Source organism: Eleutherodactylus coqui, chromosome 8 (assembly GCF_035609145.1).
Source record: "Eleutherodactylus coqui strain aEleCoq1 chromosome 8, aEleCoq1.hap1, whole genome shotgun sequence".
Lineage (NCBI taxonomy): Eukaryota > Metazoa > Chordata > Amphibia > Anura > Eleutherodactylidae > Eleutherodactylus > Eleutherodactylus coqui.
Genome location: NC_089844.1, coordinates 6,342,169 through 6,364,219, shown reverse-complemented (window position 1 = coordinate 6,364,219; position 22,051 = coordinate 6,342,169). Strand labels below are relative to the sequence as shown.

Sequence of the window (22,051 nt, the reverse complement as noted above, 5' to 3'; positions counted from 1 at the left end):
TCTTCCAGTTATTACAGATCAGGCCTGCATCATCTACTCGTCTGCTTTCTGGGTCCGTTTCGTAATATTAACTCTTGCAACACCCAACGGAGATCAGTTGGCGCAGGAACCTAACACAAACATATGTGGCAGTATACTGCTCCTATTTACCATGGCCTGTATGCAGCTGTATACGGATTGCGCCCCCTAGTGGTGGCTGAGGGCTGCAAAGATTTTTACAACTATTACAAATCTCATCATCAGGGAGGAGGAAAGAAAGAAGTTGTGAACATTTTCTAGATATCTACCAACATGCAGAGATGGAGCAGAGAGAGAAGAGAGCAGGATACAGTACCACAGTGTACTGCGGAGCGGGCGAGACTTGCAGGAGCGGGGGTGGATAAGAGACGGCTGGGTACTGAACCGGCTGCGAGGAGGACGGCAGTGACCGGATAGGCTGAAGGAGTAACAGTTAAACTTGGTTAATAAAGACAAGAGAAAAACACAGAGAAGAAAACACTTAAAACGAGACTAAACAAGGAGACGTCGCACTGCGCCATTGTGTGTGGCGATTCACACAGACGAAGAATCATTTGTATGTAAAGCAAATGGGCCGGAGGAGTTCTTTGTCTCTACGTACTTTTGCTTCCACTCATCAGTGCTGTGACTTTCCGTGTTACACTTGGCTCACATCTGCGCTCGGGTTTCCGGTCGGCGGGATGGATCCGCCTAGTTGTACGCACCGGGGGGGGGGGGGTGCGAACATTGGCCCCTATTAGGTCTAACAGATCTGGTTTTTCAGGCCCCTGACACACGAGTTCTTCCAACCTCTGTGTCAGACGTGAAAAGCCAATATCCCGCGGACCGCCGCTAGTATTCAAGGCGGCAGCACAAACTACAGACACGAGCTGCGCGCTATTCTGCTCCGTTTTACAGACAAGACCCGACTATTCAAGTCAATGGGAGAGACCAAAGCAGCGGCGCTCCGATGCCGGCCGTCTGCGGGCCACTAACCAACCGACAATCAAGAGTCGCCTTATTGCAGTTTTATTCTGCAGACATAAAAAAGGCCGACTTGCAGAGAAGAGCGCCACACGGAGCCGCAGCCTAGAACAGCAGGACGGTGTGAGTCTTCGTGTAAATATTCCTTCTACGCTCCCCCGTCACCAGAAACCTGAAGGAACGAACGGAGTCCAAGCCTTACACACCGCAATCAAATAAATGAGCAATTAAACAAGAAAAGGAACAGCAGAACAGAAACTCGCAGCGCAGATGTAATGGACGCGGTACTGGATCAGCACATGACATGGCGGCCTCTGATGTGATCTGCCTGGCATCTCGCCCAACGGCAGCGGGCGGGCAGTACTGGATCAGCACATGACATGGCGGCCTCTGAGCATTGTATGTGATCTGCCTGGCATCTCGCCCAACGGCAGCGGGCGGGCGGCACTGGATCAGCACATGACATGGCGGCCTCTGAGCATTGTATGTGATCTGCCTGGCATCTCGCCCAAGGGCAGCGGGCGGGCGGCACTGGATCAGCACATGACATGGCGGCCTCTGAGCATTGTATGTGATCTGCCTGGCATCTCGCCCAAGGGCAGCGGGCGGGCGGTACTGGATCAGCACATGACATGGCGGCCTCTGAGCATTGTATGTGATCTGCCTGGCATCTCGCCCAAGGGCAGCGGGCGGGCGGTACTGGATCAGCACATGACATGGCGGCCTCTGAGCATTGTATGTGATCTGCCTGGCATTTCGCCCAAGGGCAGCGGGCGGGCGGTACTGGATCAGCACATGACATGGCGGCCTCTGAGCATTGTATGTGATCTGCCTGGCATCTCGCCCAAGGGCAGCGGGCGGGCGGTACTGGATCAGCACATGACATGGCGGCCTCTGAGCATTGTATGTGATCTGCCTGGCATCTCGCCCAAGGGCAGCGCGCTCTTCAGGGCCCCCGGTATCCGGTGACACGGGGAATTAATAACGTATGCAGAACGCTGAGTGCGCAGAATTCCTTTGCTGGAGTAACTACACCGACTCGTCTTCCAGATCCGTCACTCCAGGCTGCACGCCTGCCTGAGCCGTCCACATAACATTACACGGATGGCGGCTCCGATATTCCTGTGTACAGGCGCTCGTCTTATTTATAGGACGCCGCGTTACCGCCGGTCTCATGTGCATCCATATTGGAGGAGTTCTCCTCACTACACTGCAGGCTTGTAGAGGAATGGGGAAGTACAGAAGACTGTTACTGAGATAAAGGGGAAGTAACACGGATCTCCACTGGTTGGGGAATAAGGTGGTGGGGGTCTCCGCACCGAGACCACCACAGATCTGGAGACTCCTGTGTCCCCCGTCCTCACGGTGTGGTTACTGCACCCTCCGCAGTGAGGAGACGACTGAAGTCCATTCACTGCTGAGATGCCCGGGCGGGTTTTTCCATCAGCCCCGTTGATGTGAGTACAGTGCTGACCGCCACGCTCAGCCAGCGCTCCGACTAAGGACATCACTCGGGGAGCAGCACATGGCAGCCCCATCCCGTGGGTCAGAAAGTGATCCCCTATTGTGCCGTCTCATCTTGGTACAACCCCTTTAAAGGACTTTTATTTGCTTTTTTTTGCAGACTCTACATTTAAAGTTGTTACCTTAAGTTTTAAACTTCTCTCCCAGCTACAGGTCAGAGGTTAAAGGGGCGGTCCAGGCCTCGGGTGACTTTCCACTGATGAGCTACCCTCAGAATCCCCAACAGTTGATCGTCGGGGTTTGCTGCTCTGGAAGCAGATAGTGCTGTCTGTTTAATCTCCAGGCACAGCCCCCCTTGAATTCAATGGGAGATGTGCCTGCAGTACCAAGGTGGGCCTCTGCAATGCTGATAGCACTATCTGCTTCCAGTGCTGACCTGTACTGACAGCAGGCCAGGAATCAGCTGATCAGTGGGGATCCGGAGCCGTGGACCCTCACTAATGAACTACTGGTGATCTAACAACCTAAGGATAGGTCATCAATAGACAGTCACAATAGTCCCAGACCAACCCTTTAAGTGTCTGATAGGCGATGAGAACACGGGTCCTGTCCCCCATATGAACAAATGTATGGTCCACATGCTGCCAATGGAGATCAAACACAGAACTCCGCTATTGCTGCCCCCCACTGGACATGTCATATCGCTGCCCCGCACTGGGCATGTCATATCGCTGCCCCGCACTGGGCATGTCATATCGCTGCCCCCTACTGGACATGTCATATCGCTGCCCCGCACTGGACATGTCATATCGCTGCCCCCTACTGGACATGTCATATCGCTGCCCCCTACTGGACATGTCATATCGCTGCCCCCTACTGGACATGTCATATCGCTGCCCCCCACTGGACATGTCATATCGCTGCGCCGCACTGGACATGTCATATCGCTGCGCCGCACTGGACATGTCATATCGCTGCGCCGCACTGGACATGTCATATCGCTGCGCCGCACTGGGCATGTCATATCGCTGCCCCCTACTGGACATGTCATATCGCTGCCCCCCACTGGACATCTCATATCGCTGCCCCGCACTGGGCATGTCATATCGCTGCCCCCTACTGGACATGTCATATCGCTGCGCCGCACTGGACATGTCATATCGCTGCGCCGCACTGGACATGTCATATCGCTGCCCCCCACTGGACATGTCATATCGCTGCCCCCTACTGGACATGTCATATCGCTGCCCCCTACTGGACATGTCATATCGCTGCCCCGCACTGGACATGTCATATCGCTGCCCCGCACTGGACATGTCATATCGCTGCCCCCTACTGGACATGTCATATCGCTGCCCCCTACTGGACATGTCATATCGCTGCCCCCTACTGGACATGTCATATCGCTGCCCCCTACTGGACATGTCATATCGCTGTCCCGCACTGGACATGTCATATCGCTGCCCCCTACTGGACATGTCATATCGCTGCCCCGCACTGGGCATGTCATATCGCTGCCCCCCACTGGGCATGTCATATCGCTGCCCCGCACTGGGCATGTCATATCGCTGCCCCGCACTGGGCATGTCATATCGCTGCCCCGCACTGGGCATGTCATATCGCTGCCCCGCACTGGGCATGTCATATCGCTGCCCCCTACTGGACATGTCATATCGCTGCCCCGCACTGGACATGTCATATCGCTGCCCCGCACTGGACATGTCATATCGCTGCCCCGCACTGGACATGTCATATCGCTGCCCCGCACTGGACATGTCATATCGCTGCCCCCTACTGGACATGTCATATCGCTGCCCCCTACTGGACATGTCATATCGCTGCCCCCTACTAGACATGTCATATCGCTGCCCCCTACTGGACATGTCATATCGCTGCCCCCCACTGGACATGTCATATCGCTGCCCCGCACTGGACATGTCATATCGCTGCCCCCCACTGGACATGTCATATCGCTGCCCCCTACTGGACATGTCATATCGCTGCCCCCTACTGGACATGTCATATCGCTGCCCCGTACTGGACATGTCATATCGCTGCCCCGTACTGGACATGTCATATCGCTGCCCCGTACTGGACATGTCATATCGCTGCCCCGTACTGGACATGTCATATCGCTGCCCCCTACTGGACATGTCATATCGCTGCCCCCTACTGGACATGTCATATCGCTGCCCCCTACTGGACATGTCATATCGCTGCCCCGCACTGGACATGTCATATCGCTGCCCCGCACTGGACATGTCATATCGCTGTCCCGCACTGGACATGTCATATCGCTGCCCCCTACTGGACATGTCATATCGCTGCCCCCTACTGGACATGTCATATCGCTGCCCCCTACTGGACATGTCATATCGCTGCCCCCTACTGGACATGTCATATCGCTGCCCCCTACTGGACATGTCATATCGCTGCCCCCTACTGGACATATCATATCGCTGCCCCCTACTGGACATGTCATATCGCTGCCCCCTACTGGACATGTCATATCGCTGCCCCCTACTGGACATGTCATATCGCTGCCCCCTACTGGACATGTGATCGGGGGTCCTAAAGCCTGGCTAAGGAATAAGTTTGTGCCATCCCTATAGATTTGTAAGAGTGCTTTAGCTGACTATACGAGAGCCCTTGACAAGCATCCCATCCTGCCAGCAGTGATGTCATCAGCCTGTGCGGGGGTCTAACTAAAGCATTTCAGTGATGTCCTCCACTATCCCAGACCCTCCTCCGCTGGGGGCTTCACCATCAATTGTACCGACCTCGGATGGATGGAAGGCTGAGCCAACGCTGAGCTACCTGAACCAGCGGGGATTGAACCGGCAACCTTCAGGTAGCCGGTTCGCCAACTTCAACTGCATACCGCTGCCTTAACACTCCGCGCCCCCCCAAAGACACCAAAAAATGGTGGAGTTCCCCCCCCCCCCCCCCCCCCATTTTACTCCACTTAGAAATTTTTAAAAGTACATTAAAAAACACAAAAAAATACAAGGCGCCCTCAGACCGCGACGGGGGATGGGAGGGAGGATAAAAAGACTGTAATAAGGGGTCCGCGTCCTGGAGGGGCCAACGAAGAAGTAACAGCAGAAACTGCAATACTTCTATTTAACCCCTAAAATGACAACAGACAGCAAAAACGGTGCGGTGAAGGAGCCCGAAGACCGCCGCCAGCGGGACCCGTGTGCTTCCAAGGGGCCCCGCGGCTGGAAATAACGGAGCCCAGAACATAAAGACCTACAACATCTGCGCCAGCCAGCGTCTGCGCAGCGACAAGGAGTCATCCATCCCGTCGCAGGCAGCCGCCCGACAGCGGAGGCTCCTCGGCGCCCGCGGATGGAAGCCGTTTTTATTGCTTCGCCAACATCCCACAGCCCTACTCATAGCCCCCCATATAAACGGAGACAAGCTCATGTCCTGCGGACGTCACGGAGCTCCGCCGTATCCGCTGACTGGGACTGAATCCCGTCTCTGGGCTCGCGGTCCCTCGCATGTTGTGCAGGATCGGTCGATTGAGTTCACATTGTTAGTGTTGAAATCTGCCGCAGATCTACAGCTACATCGGGTCATCCGCGGCTCCGAGGGAACGCTACCCTAAAGCCTTGGCAGAATTAGAAAGACACAGCTCTTCTCTTCCAAAACAGCGCCACACCCGTCCTCAGGTCGTATCTGGTATTGCAGTTCACTTCAGTAGAGCCAAAACTAAAAAACAGACAACCCATGGGCCGTTTCTGGAGGAAACCAGCCGTGCCTTTCTAATTCTGGACAACCCAACAAGTAGATGAACCCTCCACCCGCAGGACAGGTGGTAGGACTGTTGGGGGCGCCAGTGCTGGGCACTCCCACTAATTATTGGTCAGGGGGAGTTTGATAAAAGGCAGTCACATTCGCGCTGTCGCTGGGAGGACTGCCAGAGATAGCAGGGCAGGCGTAACGGGGGCTTACAGGATCTAGTTTGGGTCCAGCACCTCCATCTCCGGGGGGGCTGACACAAACCGGATCACGGTTCCCTCCCCGGATGACCCCTTCAGCAGAGCGAAACCCACCAATAAAATGCGCCATTTATGGCTCAGAATGCGCTCATCTGGCGACTGCGTGATTTATTTTAAACTACAAGATGTACAATTCACAGAGTTTTTGCGACCGACCCGATGTTACCGCGCCTCCCGAATACACGCCGCCTCTGTGGGTCAGACACTAGGGGGCCAACCACGCTCTCCTCAGTGGGCCCCGGCCTGACCGCGAGTCTCCAGGGATACGCTGGACACTTTTGTACGTAAAACGGATGGCACGAAAGATTAGCGTCTTACAGACGACATGAAGAGCGTCTCATCGCCGCGCGTCACATCCATCACTGGGGCAATAAGAACAAGCCTGCGCCAATTACTCCACACGCCGTTACCTAGAGGTAATGGAGTATCTCACCCAAGCGCTCTATGTGGACTGCGCCATACACACGGTCCGTGTCGCTGTACATACCTGCGGTATCAGGTGGCTGGGCGCTTGCTGGGGAGGGGGCGGCGGCGGAGGAGGGGGTGCTGGGGCAGGCACTTGGGTCCTAACTGGTTGCTGAGTCACAGGAGGATTATACACAACCGGCGTGCCGTCTGGGTTTATAAACGGGTGACCTGCAGGAACACAAGAGTCAGCGCGGTCATTTCCTCTACATCAAAAAACAGGCAGTCAATGAGACGCTGCAAGAAACTCCATCCCCAGCATAAACAGCAGAGCCCTCCTCTGCCCTGCTGCGGCGGCGGCCCTCTCTCGGCTCGGCTCACACCGGGGTCTGCATGCTGCTCAGTTTTAGGAAAATATCAGCTTTTTAGCAGTCGGCAGCTTTATTCTTGCTATATAAGATGAACTCCTGCCGCACTGAGTTATACGCCAGCAGGACCTGCCAGAGCGACGGCGGATCTGCTGGTCAAAGAGATTTCAGCTTACCCCGCTATGCTCCGAAGCCATGACCCTGGTGCGAACAGAGCCGTACAGTTCCGCTTTACAGACTCCGGACATCTCTGGGGAGCTCCTTTTTTCCTTATACTCTTGTATTTTGCACCGATAATGATTTTTACAACAGGGCTTCATTAAAATGTTTGCAGTGTTTGTCTTCTGCAGTTTCTACATATCACTGTATACAGCAAACTGCAGCGAGCTTGTTTGATGGCCAAGTCCCCGTCCCAGCTCTCCTGAACACAGCTGAAGACAGAGCCAGCAGATGAACTCACGGACAGATGGGTTATGGAATAGCTTTCTGCAGCTTGCTATATACAGTGATATGTAGAAGCTGCAGAAGTCAAATGGTGAAACATTTTTAACAAGACCCTATTCCAAAAAGGATTGTCAGTCCAAAATATGTGCATGTAAATGGAGGTGTCTGCAGAATTTAAAGAGGAATTCCAGATGTAGCAAGGTACACACAGGATGAAAGGATAACCAGCTGTTTATTGGGGGCCGACCGCTGAGAGCCCCACCAATACAGAGAACAGGGGTGTGGTTGGTTGGTCCCGAAATAAACAGAACGGAAGTCACGCAAGCACACCACTGCTCCATTCATGGAGCTGCGTGGCCCCCCGCAAGCAGCTAGTGATTCCCTATCCCATGGATAGGGGGCGACGTGCTACAAATGGAACGCCCCTCCAATGATGCACGTTTGTTAAATCTACAGAAAAAGACATTTGCAGAAAATTCAACAACTGCTGCACTGCCATATTGCCTAAATTTGTCATTTCTAGGTCTTAGAAAACCTCTTTCTGGGTTTTTTGGGCCTTCACTCCCAATGACTCATCCTCGGGATAGCTCATCCATAGCTGACAGCGGACCAATCAGACAGCGGTGCGCACGGAGCCGGCAGCAGACTGTTATGTCCACATGGCAGGTTGGTGCTACAGTGCATTCGATGAGATCGGTGTCTGAGCCGCCACCAAGCTGCCAGCGCCCCGCTCCATGGTCACCGACGAGGGGCCGGATAACAGCCGATCGCTGGGGATCAGCGCCTGATGAGCCACCCTGATGACCGTTCGTTAGTAGTCACGTCCTAATGAACAGCTGCAGTCTTCAGTGACTTTAATACCCAGAGCAGTGAGCGGACGCCTTGCACACTGCCGCGGCCCCATTCCAGTGGAGTGAGGTCTTGCACACTGCCGCGGCCCCATTCCGGTGGAGTGAGGCCTTGCACACTGCCGCGGCCCCATTCCAGTGGAGTGAGGTCTTGCACACTGCCGCGGCCCCATTCCAGTGGAGTGAGGTCTTGCACACTTCCGCGGCCCCATTCCAGTGGAGTGAGGCCTTGCACACTGCCGCGGCCCCATTCCAGTGGAGTGAGGTCTTGCACACTGCCGCGGCCCCATTCCAGTGGAGTGAGGTCTTGCACACTGCCGCGGCCCCATTCCAGTGGAGTGAGGCCTTGCACACTGCCGCGGCCCCATTCCAGTGGAGTGAGGTCTTGCACACTGCCGCGGTCCCATTCCGGTGGAGTGAGGTCTTGCACACTGCCGCGGCCCCATTCCAGTGGAGTGAGGTCTTGCACACTGCCGCGGCCCCATTCCAGTGGAGTGAGGTCTTGCACACTGCCGCGGCCCCATTCCAGTGGAGTGAGGTCTTGCACACTGCCGCGGTCCCATTCCGGTGGAGTGAGGTCTTGCACAACGCGCCGGCGTGGCAGTCAATATCCAGCTGGCACAAATGAACGGGACCAATTTATCAAACGGTCTATCATGAAAACAGACCTTGATGCCTATAAGGAGTCCCGACAACGTCCCAGACTCCGATCAGCACCGACAACACTGGATGGTGGTGGAACTAGAAGTCCTTCCATGATGATCTGCGGCCGTAGGACCGCTCGCTATCCCGGGCTGGAGGCTCCGGCCATGCACCTCTGGGCCGCCTAACATTTGGGTCTCCCCTTTTTACGGCTACAGCGCCAGTGAAGACAGGAGGCCCGAGAAAGGTCCCACCATCTACAGGACTTGGGAGGACTTGGGAGGACTCAAAGAGCCCTGCAATGGCTGCCTCCATAGTACCTACAGCCGTGGCTGAACATCAGGTAATGAAGGCAACTGGAAGGTATGTAATGGCCACCGGCGGATAGCTCCCCGCTCCATCACCTGTACGTTCAAGCTGGCCCAGCCTGCAGGTTTATCCCAATGGGAGACTGATGTCCAACAGGAACCCCGACATGCCCAACCGTCTGCCCCTCCCCAACATCCGATATCAGTGGAGGACCCCCATACACCGACTGAAGTGCATCCTATGTGTACAGTCACCTTAAAGGGACGGCATCACCAAATTCATCTTAATAATTAAAACCAGATGCGGGGTAAGAGTCTTGTCCATGCATGACATAGGGAGGGGGGGGGGGGGGGGGGGTCGGCGCGCCTCGCCCGTACATCGCTAGGGGAGGGGGGCGTCCGCACATAACAAGGGGAAGGAGGGGGTGGAGGGGTGGGTGTCTTGTCCATACATGACATGGGGAGGGAGGGGGGTCGGCGCGCCTCGTTCGTACATCGCTAGGGGAGGGGGGTGTCCGCACATGACAAGGGGAAGGAGGGGTGGGTGTCTTGTCCATACATGACATGGGGAGGGGGGGGGGGGGGGTTGGCGCGCCTCATCCGTACATCGCTAGGGGAGGGGGATGTCTGCACATGACAAGGGGAAGGAGGGGTGGGTGTCTTGTCCATACATGACATGGGGAGGGGGTCCGCACATGACAAGGGGAAGGAGAGGATGGAGAGGTGGGTGTCTTGTCCATAAATGACATGGGGAGGGGGGGGGGGGCGGCGCGCTTCGTCCGTACATCACTAGGGGAGGGGGGGGCATCTGCACATGACAAGGGGGAGGAGGGGTGGGTGTCTTGTCCATACCTGACATGGGGAGGGGGTCTGCACATGACAAGGGGGAGGAGGGGGTGGAGGGGTGGGTGTCTTGTCCGTACATGACATGGGGAGGGGGGTCGGCGCACCTCTTCCGTACATCGCTAGGGGAGGGGGGTGTCCGCACATGACAAGGGGAAGGAGGGGTGGGTGTCTTGTCCATACATGACATGGGGATGGGGGGGGGGGGGTCGGCGCGCCTCGTCTGTACATCGCTAGGGGAGGGGGGCGTCCGCACATAACAAGGGGAAGGAGGGGGTGGAGGGGTGGGTGTCTTGTCCATACATGACATGGGGAGGGAGGGGGGTCGGCGCGCCTCGTCCGTACATCGCTAGGGGAGGGGGGGTGTCCGCACATGACAAGGGGAAGGAGGGGTGGGTGTCTTGTCCATACATGACATGGGGAGGGGGGGGGGGGTTGGCGCGCCTCATCCGTACATCGCTAGGGGAGGGGGGTGTCCGCACATGACAAGGGGAAGGAGGGGTGGGTGTCTTGTCCATACATGACATGGGGAGGGGGGGGGGTTGGCGCGCCTCGTCCGTACATCGCTAGGGGAGGGGGGTGTCCGCACATGACAAGGGGAAGGAGGGGTGGGTGTCTTGTCCATACATGACATGGGGAGGGGGTCCGCACATGACAAGGGGAAGGAGAGGATGGAGAGGTGGGTGTCTTGTCCATACATGACATGGGGAGGGGGGGGGGGGGGCGGCGCGCTTCGTCCGTACATCACTAGGGGAGGGGGGGCATCTGCACATGACAAGGGGGAGGAGGGGTGGGTGTCTTGTCCATACCTGACATGGGGAGGGGGTCTGCACATGACAAGGGGGAGGAGGGGGTGGAGGGGTGGGTGTCTTGTCCGTACATGACATGGGGAGGGGGGTCGGCGCACCTCGTCCATACATTGCTAGGGGAGGGGGGTGTCCGCACATGACAAGGGGAAGGAGGGGTGGGTGTCTTGTCCATACATGACATGGGGAGGGGGTCCGCACATGACAAGGGGAAGGAGAGGATGGAGAGGTGGGTGTCTTGTCCATACATGACATGGGGAGGGGGGGGGGGGGGCGGCACGCTTCGTCCGTACATCGCTAGGGGAGGGGGGGGGGGCGTTCGCACATGACAAGGGGGAGGAGGGGGTGGAGGGGTGGGTGTCTTGTCCATACATGACATGGGGAGGGGGGGGGGGGGGGCGGCACGCTTCGTCCGTACATCGCTAGGGGAGGGGGGGGGGCGTTCGCACATGACAAGGGGGAGGAGGGGGTGGAGGGGTGGGTGTCTTGTCCATACATGACATTGGGAGGGAGGGGTCGGCGCGCCTCGTCCGTACATCGCTAGGGGAGGGGGGGCGTCCGTACATGACTAGGGAAGGAAGGGGGGGGGGGGGGAAATGTCTCGTCCATACGTGACTTTAAGGTAATAATATACTGGCTCCGATGCCGTGTTATGGATATTGGAGAGAAGCATACGAGCTACAAGTAAGTGCCCCGCTAAGTCCAGCGATGTGTTATACTTACCTCCCCCGTCATTCGCGCTGGAAACAGCCACTCAGTGCATTGAGCCTTGTAGTCCGGCCATTGTAAAGTTAGAATGCCTTCAGTGGCGGCTTCCAGCGCTCACACAGGGGGAGGTAAGTACAGGACTTCCGCCGGACTAGGTCAGAGGGTGTATTAGTAGTTTCACAGGGGCCACATGACCGGCCAGCATTGCTTCACCACATAAGAATTGCGTAGGGTGCGACAGACAGGATATAAACACACGGAGGAGCGCGGCCCGATGCCGCCACACACGCAGTACAAACCTGTTTGCGGGTTGATCAGAATGCTGCCGGGTGGAATGCCAGTGGCTTCCAAGGGAAGCAAAAAGAAGCTAGTGCTAGACGGAGCCACTGGGCCACTTAAGCCGCCATCAAAGGAGAGAGAATTACTAGCGCTGACAGGCGGATAGACGGCGGCGGCGGCGTCATGGGAAGGCTGGCTTACAGCGGGACCGGGAAGAGGCTGCTGGGACAGAGACAGAGACCCTCTGGACGACCCTACACTACTAGAAGACTCTGAACCTACGGGAGAGGAGCAAGGAGAAAACACGGTATTGTACCTCCAGAAACACAACAGCATGCACAGTGATATCGGCAAGACGTTAACCCCTCCGCTGCCAGCACTGCCGGGGCACCAATGGTGGCAACCGAGGGAGGCAAGAAGCACATCAAGCAAAGCATGCAAGTAGCAAAGGGTTAAAGGTGGACCCCCTCATGTGCAGAGATAAGCAGCTGCCAGGCACCTCCAGCACCGCTGACTGACAGTCAGTGGACAGTTTGTCTTCATGCGTTTTGGGTGGTCTCAGCAGAAAATTTTGGGCTTGTATGAAGAAACAATATTGTGGTCAAGGGTAGGCATGCCCTTTAAAGGGGTTGCCCAGTTGTAAACTAATAGTAGACTGGCAGGGTTCCACACCCTGGCACCCCCCGCTGATCAGCTGTTCGCTAAGCTGGTGTGTTCAGGCACGGAGCTGTTATCTGCAGGAAGAGGACAGCTCCGCTCCCACTGCAGTGGCTAGGCTTGGTATTACAAGCCATTCATTTCAATGGGAACTTTGCCTGTAATACCAAACCTGGCCACTGCAGTGAGAGTGGAGCTGTCTGCTTCCTGCAGAAATCAGTTCAGTGCACGAGCACACCAGCCCAGCAAAAAGCTGATCAACTGGGTCCTGGGCGGCAGACCCCTGCTGATCTACCAGTGATAGCTTATCCTGTGCATAGGCCATCAATAGTTTTACAACTGGGCAACCCCTTTAAACTTGTGCTCAACCGGTGACTTCAGACAAGCATATCGTTACTCTACAGTGTTAGCCATCCAGAAAGAAAAGACCGGCTGAATTATACATAGTCCCGCAGAGAGAAAGTCCTATGAGGTCCCCTTTAACCACTGATAGAACAAGGCATGCAGGTACACCATGCAAAGCCCAGCCATTCTGCAGAGGGCAGCACCACGGAGCGCCACGCCGAGGGCCCTACCACTAACTACAGTCCTGCAAGGACAGAAGAGGCCGAAGGCAGGAGAAACCCCAGCTCTGCGGATCTAGACCTCATGGGTGGAAGAGCTAGCAGGACCATGTGGGGTGTGGACGACCTAAACACAGGAGTTGGAAAGATGCCAAAGCTGCTAATAAACCATCAGATAAAAAGTATGTGCCCCCTCGGTCCTGTAAAACAGCGCAATAATATGAAGTGGTACCCGTAGGAGAGAGGACATGACACATTGATGTGAACAGCCGCCATGCAGTACCACATCTCCCCTGCAGGAGCAGGCTGTACAAGGGCCGGCACCACCTTAGGTCCATGCGCTGATCAGCGGGTCTCTATGGTGGCTCCGCCCTGTAAGGCATCGCAGCGATCGTCTGGGGTCTAACATGAACGGATGCTGCTGACAACCTGCCTCATAACGGACGTTTGACACTATTTTATACTCCCTTGAAGGAGATCATTGGACTGCTAGGATAGTACACTGCATTACTTATGTAGTGCACTCTACTCCGCCTAGGACAGCAGCCCACTACACTCTGCCGGAGGCGGGGCCTAACAGGCTGAGTTACATGGCAGGCACGGAGGCCTTTGTACTCATCGGTACTGATGGGTGACCCTTCATCTGCCTACAGGCTGCAGTTATTGATTGTGGCATGTAAGGGGTTAACCTGCCAGGATCTGAGGTTAGAGCAGGAGCCGGGCTGTCAGTAGTCACCAAGCCACCCGCCTTATAAAGATGTATGTGCAGGTTTAAAGCCCATCAACAAGAAGGCGCATTGCAGTCACGAAGGGGTTAACTTACAGGCTTATGAATGTGACCGGCCCAGGCACCGGATCAGAGGGAGTCTAAATAGAAGGCCAACCAGGGAGCGGGCACTAGTTGGGGAGGAGGTGGGCAAAGTGAATGGCCAACAGTCCTCGCCCTCCCGTCGCTCTGCCGGCTACAGGCCTGTTCCAGTCAAGGACTCCCGTCGCCGTTTCTCAAGGGTTGTTTCTTAAAGGGATTTATGAGATAGCGCCACCCTTGCCTATGGGCTGTGTTGGGTACTGCAGCCATTAAAGAGCGCGCCACAGTGTCCATTGCATGATCCATGGCAGACTGTAGAGTGTAAGCTCTGCTGGCTCGCCTACAAGTGAACACTAGGTGCCCTCTGCTCTACCCACTCGATGACCATCGGAAGAATGGCACTCTCAAGGGCAAGGGTTACGAGCCCATGACTACTGCATCCCCCGAGATCCCCTGCTTCCGGAACCTTCTGGCTGCCCCCCACATGCATGCTCTGGTCACAAGCCCCGACCGCCATCTTAAACCTAGAAGCTGCGACAAATCTACAAACGTGGAACACAAGAAGCACACACACAACTCAAGCATAAAGACGGAGCCGTGGCCTGGCCGGCCGGCCGGCGCGGCGCCACCGCTGATACCTGTTTTGGAAAGCCTGCCTGTGCTTTTGTTGCTTCCAGAGCTATCCCCTCGCGTCAAAACCGAAATCCCACTGAAGCTGCTGGCTTTGGTGACAGCGGGCTTCAGGTTTCGGATGGAGCTGTCGGAGTCGGTACTGCTCCAGGGGCGAGGCTCATTATACTTGACATCGGTCTCTGTACTGCTGAAGAGGCTGTTGCCTGATCTACCTGAGGCGTCTTTATTGATCCTGAAAGTTTATACAACTGGACTGTAAAGATATGGAAGGAAGACAAGCCGGACAGACATGCGACAAGGGGGAGGAGCCAAATACCTAAAGATCTGCCGCCGCTGCTGCGTCAGACTACACTCCTCCTCCTGGATTCTGCGGGGGTTTAACACAAGTTAATGGGACGCAGCTCTTCCTGCGGTGCGTAGAGACGTGCGGACGGCGCTTACCTTTTGTCCGTGAGAAAGTTCTCCTGAGAACACAGGGACTGGCGGAGAGAAGAGGGAGGAGCAGCCGTTACTCCGCATGCACACACAACTACTACAACACAGTAACTTCATGGCAGACGTCCCAGCAGGCGCCACCAGGAAATGTAAACCTCGCTTCAACCCTAGGCCACCAGGGAATTATACATGATATGAACCACATTTCAACCCACGGCCGCCAGAAAAGGAATACCCCAGACCACCAGAGTCAACGGCACAAACCTCTTCCCTACCCTGCAGCAGCGTTTCTCAAATCCACCCTCACGTACCCCAACCAGGTCAGGTTCTCAGGACGGTTTTAGTATTGCACAAGTGACAATCATTGTCAGTGACTTAAATTGCCACAGCTGTTCTCTCTATAAGAGATCCTCATTTTATGAGAGGTACTTGAGAAACACTGCCCTAGACCAGTAGAGCTGACACTTACCCCTGCGCTGCCCTAGACCAGTAGAGCTGACACTAACCCCTCCGCTGCCCTAGACCAGTAGAGCTGACACTTACCCCTCCGCTGCCCTAGACCAGTAGAGCTGACACTTACCCCTCCGCTGCCCTAGACCACTAGAGCTGACACTTACCCCTCCGCTGCCCTAGACCAGTAGAACTGACACTAATCCCTCCACTGTACTAGACCACCAGAGCTCACACCAACCTCTCCACTGTACTAGACCACCAGAGCTGACACTAACCTCTCCACTGTACTAGACCACCAGAGCTCACACCAACCTCTCCACTGTACTAGACCACCAGAGCTGACACTAACCTCTCCACTGTACTAGACCACCAGAGCTCACACCAACCTCTCCACTGTACTAGACCACCAGAGCTGACACTAACCTCTCCACTGTACTAGACCACCAGAGCTCACACCAACCTCTCCACTGTACTAGACCACTAGAGCTGACACTAACCTCTCCACTGTACTAGACCACCAGAGCTGACACTAACCTCTCCACTGTACTAGACCACCAGAGCTGACACTAACCCCTCCGCTGCCCTAGACCAGTAGAGCTGACACTAACCCCTCCGCTGCCCTAGACCAGTAGAGCTGACACTTACCCCTCCGCTGCCCTAGACCAGTAGAGCTGACATTACCCCTCCACTACACTAGACCACCAGAGCTCACACCAAAAGCACTTTCTCCCCTGTCTCCCTGCAAACACAGGACCTCCGACACATCCAAAACACCTTTGGAATTGTGTCACCCCCAGGCATCCTGTTGTCCTATCCAGCCGAACTGACGAAGGGGTTCGTCCCTGAAACGCGTTTTCTATTGCTGGTTTTTAATTTGTGAAATAATAAAAAAAGTGCTTTCCCCATCACACATTGGACCTTCATCTACATCTTCTAGTGGCTTAGAGGGTTGCGCCTCCATACCATTTTTTTTCACATCCTTTTTGCTACACTCACGCCCACCCTGGTGGAGCGTCATCTTGTTGGCAGCACCTCCACCATTCGAAATACTCCATCATTGGAAACACTTTGTACTCCAGAAATATACCACCACCCTCACTGGGTCTTGCTCCACCCTCCTTTTTCATTTCCTTTACTCCACTATACTAGACCACCAGAGCTCACACCAACCACTCCACTTCTCTAGACCACCAGAGGCCACACTAACTTTCCACTACTCTAGACCACCAGAGCTGACAACACTAACCCCTTCACTACACTAGACCACAAAAGCTCACACTAACCCCTCCACTATACTAGACCACCAGAACTCACAGTAACCCCTGCACTATTCTAGACCACCAGGGAAACGTTTTCTTATTTTCTGTTGTCTAACCATGGTTGCATTTTATAGTCCAAAAACACACAACATGAAACAAAGTAAAGTGCAACCCTCTGTAGTGTTACTGAAATCCTGAATGTGCACATGCACCATTGGGAGGCCGAGGCAGGCGGGCACCTTTGTGCGCATTTCTAACATGTGACAGACATTTATAAGAAAAATAAAAACGGGAAGAGAGACTTAAAACATTCCACTAACTTCTTGCGCAAATATCCGTTCCCTCGCCCTCTGGTATTCCTCCTCCCGTTCTTCAATGGACTTGCTTCTCCTGTCCTCTTTCAACCTCATCCTCATCTGTGCACAGAAAGGGGTTAGCTGCAGGACCGGAGCATGGGCCGGGGTATCCGACAAGGGGACCGCAGCAGCACCCACCTGACTGTCCTCTTTGTCCAGGCTGGAGTTATCCCTTTTAAGGATGTAACGCTTCTGGAAGTCCATGCTCTTCTCATCCTTGATATGTTCTTCAAATTTCTGATCAGGGCTGGAAGGAAATATTAGAAGCTTATTAATATTCGATGTAAGACGTGGCTTTTAACATCCGATCATGTAGAAGTTCCTGCAGATTTCAAGCAGTGGGCGCTACAAAAACCAAGAGCAAGAAATGCCGCAATGTATCTGACAGATGAGCATTTCCTGCCCTTCATTAAGTGTAATTCCTCCGAGCGGCAGCCGACGGCGCACAATAAACACTTGTCACCTTTTATTACACAAATAATCCAACAGGACTGAAGCCTTTCTATGCAGCGAGGCAGAGCGCCGAACGGCGAGAAGCACGACAAGGATCACAACCAGGTGCGCAAGTCCCAGGCAGAAACACCCCTTCGAATCCTTCCTGGCAGCATGTCCCCGAATGCCCGGAGCCCTTCTATCCCACCAGCGCAGGGACCTCACCAATCCCAAACACCCTAAGCCTTTCTATCCCACCAGCGTAGGGACCTCACCAACCCCGAACGTCCCGAGCACTTGTATCACAACAGCGCAGGGACCTCACCAACCCCGAACGCCCCGAGCCCTTCTAACCCACCAGCGCAGGGACCTCACCAACCCCGAACGTCCCGAGCACTTGTATCACAACAGCGCAGGGACCTCACCAACCCCGAACGCCCCGAGCCCTTCTAACCCACCAGCGCAGGGACCTCACCAACCCCGAACGTCCCGAGCACTTGTATCACAACAGCGCAGAGAACTCACCAACCCCGAACGCCCCGAGCCCTTCTATCCCACCAGCGCAGGGACCTCACCAACCCCGAACGTCCCAAGCACTTCTATCCCACCAGCGCAGGGACCTCACCAACCCCGAACGTCCCGAGCACTTGTATCCCACCAGCGCAGGGACCTCACCAACCCCGAACGCCCCGAGCCCTTCTAACCCACCAGCGCAGGGACCTCACCAACCCCGAACGTCCCGAGCACTTGTATCACAACAGCGCAGAGAACTCACCAACCCCGAACGCTCCGAGCCCTTCTAACCCACCAGCGCAGGGACCTCACCAACCCCGAACGTCCCAAGCACTTGTATCACAACAGCGCAGAGAACTCACCAACCCCGAACGCACCGAGCCCTTCTAACCCACCAGCGCAGGGACCTCACCAACCCCGAACGTCCCGAGCACTTGTATCACAACAGCGCAGAGAACTCACCAACCCCGACCGTCCCGAGCCTTTCTATTCCACCAGCGCAGGGACCTCACCAACCCTAAACGCACCGAGCCTTTCTATTCCACCAGCGCAGGGACCTCACCAACCCTAAACGCACCGAGCCCTTCTATCCCACCAGCGCAGGGAACTCACCAACCCCGAACGTCCCGGGCACTTCTATCCCACCAGCGCAGGGACCTCAGCAACCCCGAACGTCCCGAGCACTTCTATCCCACCAGCACAGGGACCTCACCAACCCCAAACACCCCGAGCCCTTCTATTCCACCATCGCAGGGACCTCACCAACCCCAAACACCCCGAGCCCTTCTATTCCAACACTGCAGGGACCTCACCAACCCTGAATGCCCTGAGCACTTGTATCCCAACAGCGCAGGGACCTCACCAACCCTGTATGCCCCCAAGCCTTTCTATCACCAGCGCAGGGACCTCACCAACCCTAAACGCCCCGAGCCCTTCTATCCCACCAGCGCCAAGACCTCACCAACCTTGGACGTCCCGAGCACTTGTATCCCAACAGCGCAGGGACCTCACCAACCCCAAATGCCCCGAGTCCTCCTATCCCACCAGTGCAGGGACCTAACCGACCCCAAACACCCTGAGCCTTTCTATTCCACCAGCGTAGGGACCTCACCAACCCCAAACGTCCCGAGCACTTGTATCACAACAGCGCAGAGAACTCACCAACCCCGAACGCCCCGAGCCCTTCTAACCCACCAGCGCAGGGACCTCACCAACCCCGAACGTCCCAAGCACTTGTATCACAACAGCGCAGAGAACTCACCAACCCCGAATGCCCCGAGCCCTTCTATCCCACCAGCGCCAAGACCTCACCAACCTTGGACGTCCCGAGCCCTTCTAACCCACCAGCGCAGGGACCTCACCAACCCCGAACGTCCCGAGCACTTGTATCACAACAGCGCAGAGAACTCACCAACCCCGAACGTCCCGAGCCTTTCTATTCCACCAGCGCAGGGACCTCACCAACCCCGAATGTCCCGAGCCCTTCTATCCCACCAGCGCAGGGACCTCACCAACCCTGTATGCCCCCAAGCCTTTCTATCACCAGCGCAGAGAACTCACCAACCCCGAACGTCCCGAGCCTTTCTATTCCACCAGCGCAGGGACCTCACCAACCCTAAACGCACCGAGCCCTTCTATCCCACCAGCGCAGGGACCTCACCAACCCTGTATGCCCCCAAGCCTTTCTATCACCAGTGCAGGGACCTCACCAACCCTAAACGCACCGAGCCCTTCTATCCCACCAGCGCAGGGACCTCACGAACCCCAAACACCCCGAGCCTTTCTATTCCACCAGCGTAGGGACCTCACCAACCCCGAACGCCCTGAGCCCTTCTATCCCACCAGCGCAGGGACCTCACCAACCCCGAGCGTCCCGAGCCCTTCTATCCCACCAGCGCAGGGACCTCACCAACCCCGAACGTCCCGAGCACTTGTATCACAACAGCGCACGGACCTCACAAACGAACAGAATTGATTTAATTACCGTCTGTTCTCATCATCTGCACTGTGTTATTAGATGATACGGGCAATCTGCCCCCAACACATAATACTTGAGGGTATAAGCTGCAATACCAGACACAAACACAAATGAGAGGGGCGCTGTATAGCCAAGTACATACTTGCTTGTGAACAGGTTATCGAAGTACTCACATTCTTGTATTGCTGGTTTTGTTCACAATAACAGATTTGCCGCTCTGGTCCACATTGTGATCGAGGCCGAAGTAGGCGGCGACTCGGTGGAGGAGCATCCGGTGGTAGGAGGTCATCGGAGGGAACTTCTTACGTTGAATTCTACGAAGATCCCGAAGAGACGGAGCGTCACAAGTGTTGTATATATGTATATATCTATATCACCTGGTACAACCAACAGCGTGGAAGGACTCTTGTATGGCCACACAATACTACTACGCATCTAGTGCAGAACTCCATGCACACATCGGAGGCCACCAGGGGGCGCTAGAACTCATCTAGTGCAGAACTCCATGTACACATCAGAGGCCACCAGGGGGCGCTAGAACTCATCTAGTGCAGAATTCCATGTACACATCAGAGGCCACCAGGGGGGCGCTAGAACTCATCTAGTGCAGAACTCCATGCACACATCAGAGGCCACCAGGGGGCGCTAGAACGCATCTAGTGCAGAACTCCATGCACACATCGGAGGCCACCAGGGGGAGCTAGAACTCATCTAGTGCAGAACTCCATGCACACATCAGAGGCCACCAGGGGGCGCTAGAACACATCTAGTGCAGAACTCCAGGTACACATCAGAGGCCACCAGGAGGTGCTAGAACGCATCTAGTGCAGAACTCCATGCACACATCGGAGGCCACCAGGGGGCGCTAGAACTCATCTAGTGCAGAATTCCATGCACACATCAGAGGCCACCAGGGAGCGCTAGAACTCATCTAGTGCAGAACTCCATGCACACATCAGAGGCCACCAGGGGGGCGCTAGAACTCATCTAGTGCAGAACTCCATGCACACATCAGAGGCCACCAGGGGGCGCTAGAACGCATCTAGTGCAGAACTCCATGCACCCATCGGAGGCCACCAGGGGGCGCTAGTACACATCTAGTGCAGAACTCCATGCACACATCAGAGGCCACCAGGGGGCGCTAGAACACATCGCCATGCACACATGGAAACGTTCTACTTACTCGTTGGTGGAAATAAAATCTAATATGTCCTGTTCCAACTTGAGCAGCATCATTCTGTCCCTACAAGACAGTAAAACATCATCTGAGTTACGACCGGCAGATAATAACAGAGTCAAGTTCTATTTATTGATTTCTCACTAATAGTCTGAAGAGTTTCTCTCTCCACCGTGACGCTTTCTAATCCGCGGCCGGCTTTCTCCATCTCTAATTCAATCCTAATCACCATTTAAATTAATATTAATTAGTTTGGTTAATGGCGGAGCCAGATCATCAATTATGAAAACCATCCGAAGGGCGGCTGGCTGCTCAGACATAGAGTCCCTTCCCCCTTCTTCTGTCTCCGGCAGGAGGGAACGACAGAATGATGCGGGGGCACAAAACCCTGTGCACATGATCCTCCCATATGGCGCCAGCATGCCAGGAACAAGCTACGTACCGCGGCCGCTTCTACTGCCGGATCTCGGGCTGGCATCCATATCGATTACTGTATATACACTCTAACCTCCTTCTACCACACTCCATACACCCAGCTGGCTCCCGGGGCCGCACCCATGCACCCAGCTGGCTCCCGAGGCCGCATCCATGCACCCAGCTGGCTCCCGGGGCCGCATCCATGCACCCAGCTGGCTCCCGGGGGCCGCATCCATGCACCCAGCTGGCTCCCGGGGCCGCATCCAT

The 22,051-nt window shown here is 55.5% G+C and overlaps 1 protein-coding gene across 9 annotated transcripts in view; it reads right to left on the bottom strand.

Moving 5' to 3' along the window:
- Positions 1 to 22,051, bottom strand: part of R3HDM1 (R3H domain containing 1) — a 194,419-nt gene that overhangs the window by 50,517 nt on the left and 121,851 nt on the right. For 7 of the 9 annotated variants that reach the window (XR_010786309.1, XM_066575148.1, XM_066575151.1 and 4 more), the window contains 9 exons: positions 21,374 to 21,433; positions 20,364 to 20,504; positions 17,406 to 17,514; positions 17,232 to 17,327; positions 15,206 to 15,243; positions 15,081 to 15,131; positions 14,770 to 14,996; positions 12,124 to 12,381; positions 6,940 to 7,088 (listed from right to left, as the gene is read on the bottom strand). Coding sequence is in view for 8 of the 9 variants with exons in the window: in XM_066575148.1 (XP_066431245.1) it covers positions 6,940 to 7,088; positions 12,124 to 12,381; positions 14,770 to 14,996; positions 15,081 to 15,131; positions 15,206 to 15,243; positions 17,232 to 17,327; positions 17,406 to 17,514; positions 20,364 to 20,504; positions 21,374 to 21,433 (1,129 nt within the window). In the remaining variant the exon portion in view is untranslated. Of the gene's footprint in view, positions 1 to 334; positions 437 to 6,939; positions 7,089 to 12,123; positions 12,382 to 14,769; positions 14,997 to 15,080; positions 15,132 to 15,205; positions 15,244 to 17,231; positions 17,328 to 17,405; positions 17,515 to 20,363; positions 20,505 to 21,373; positions 21,434 to 22,051 lie in introns of all 9 variants that reach the window. The other 2 variants (XM_066575155.1, XM_066575154.1) reach the window with 2 other exon arrangements.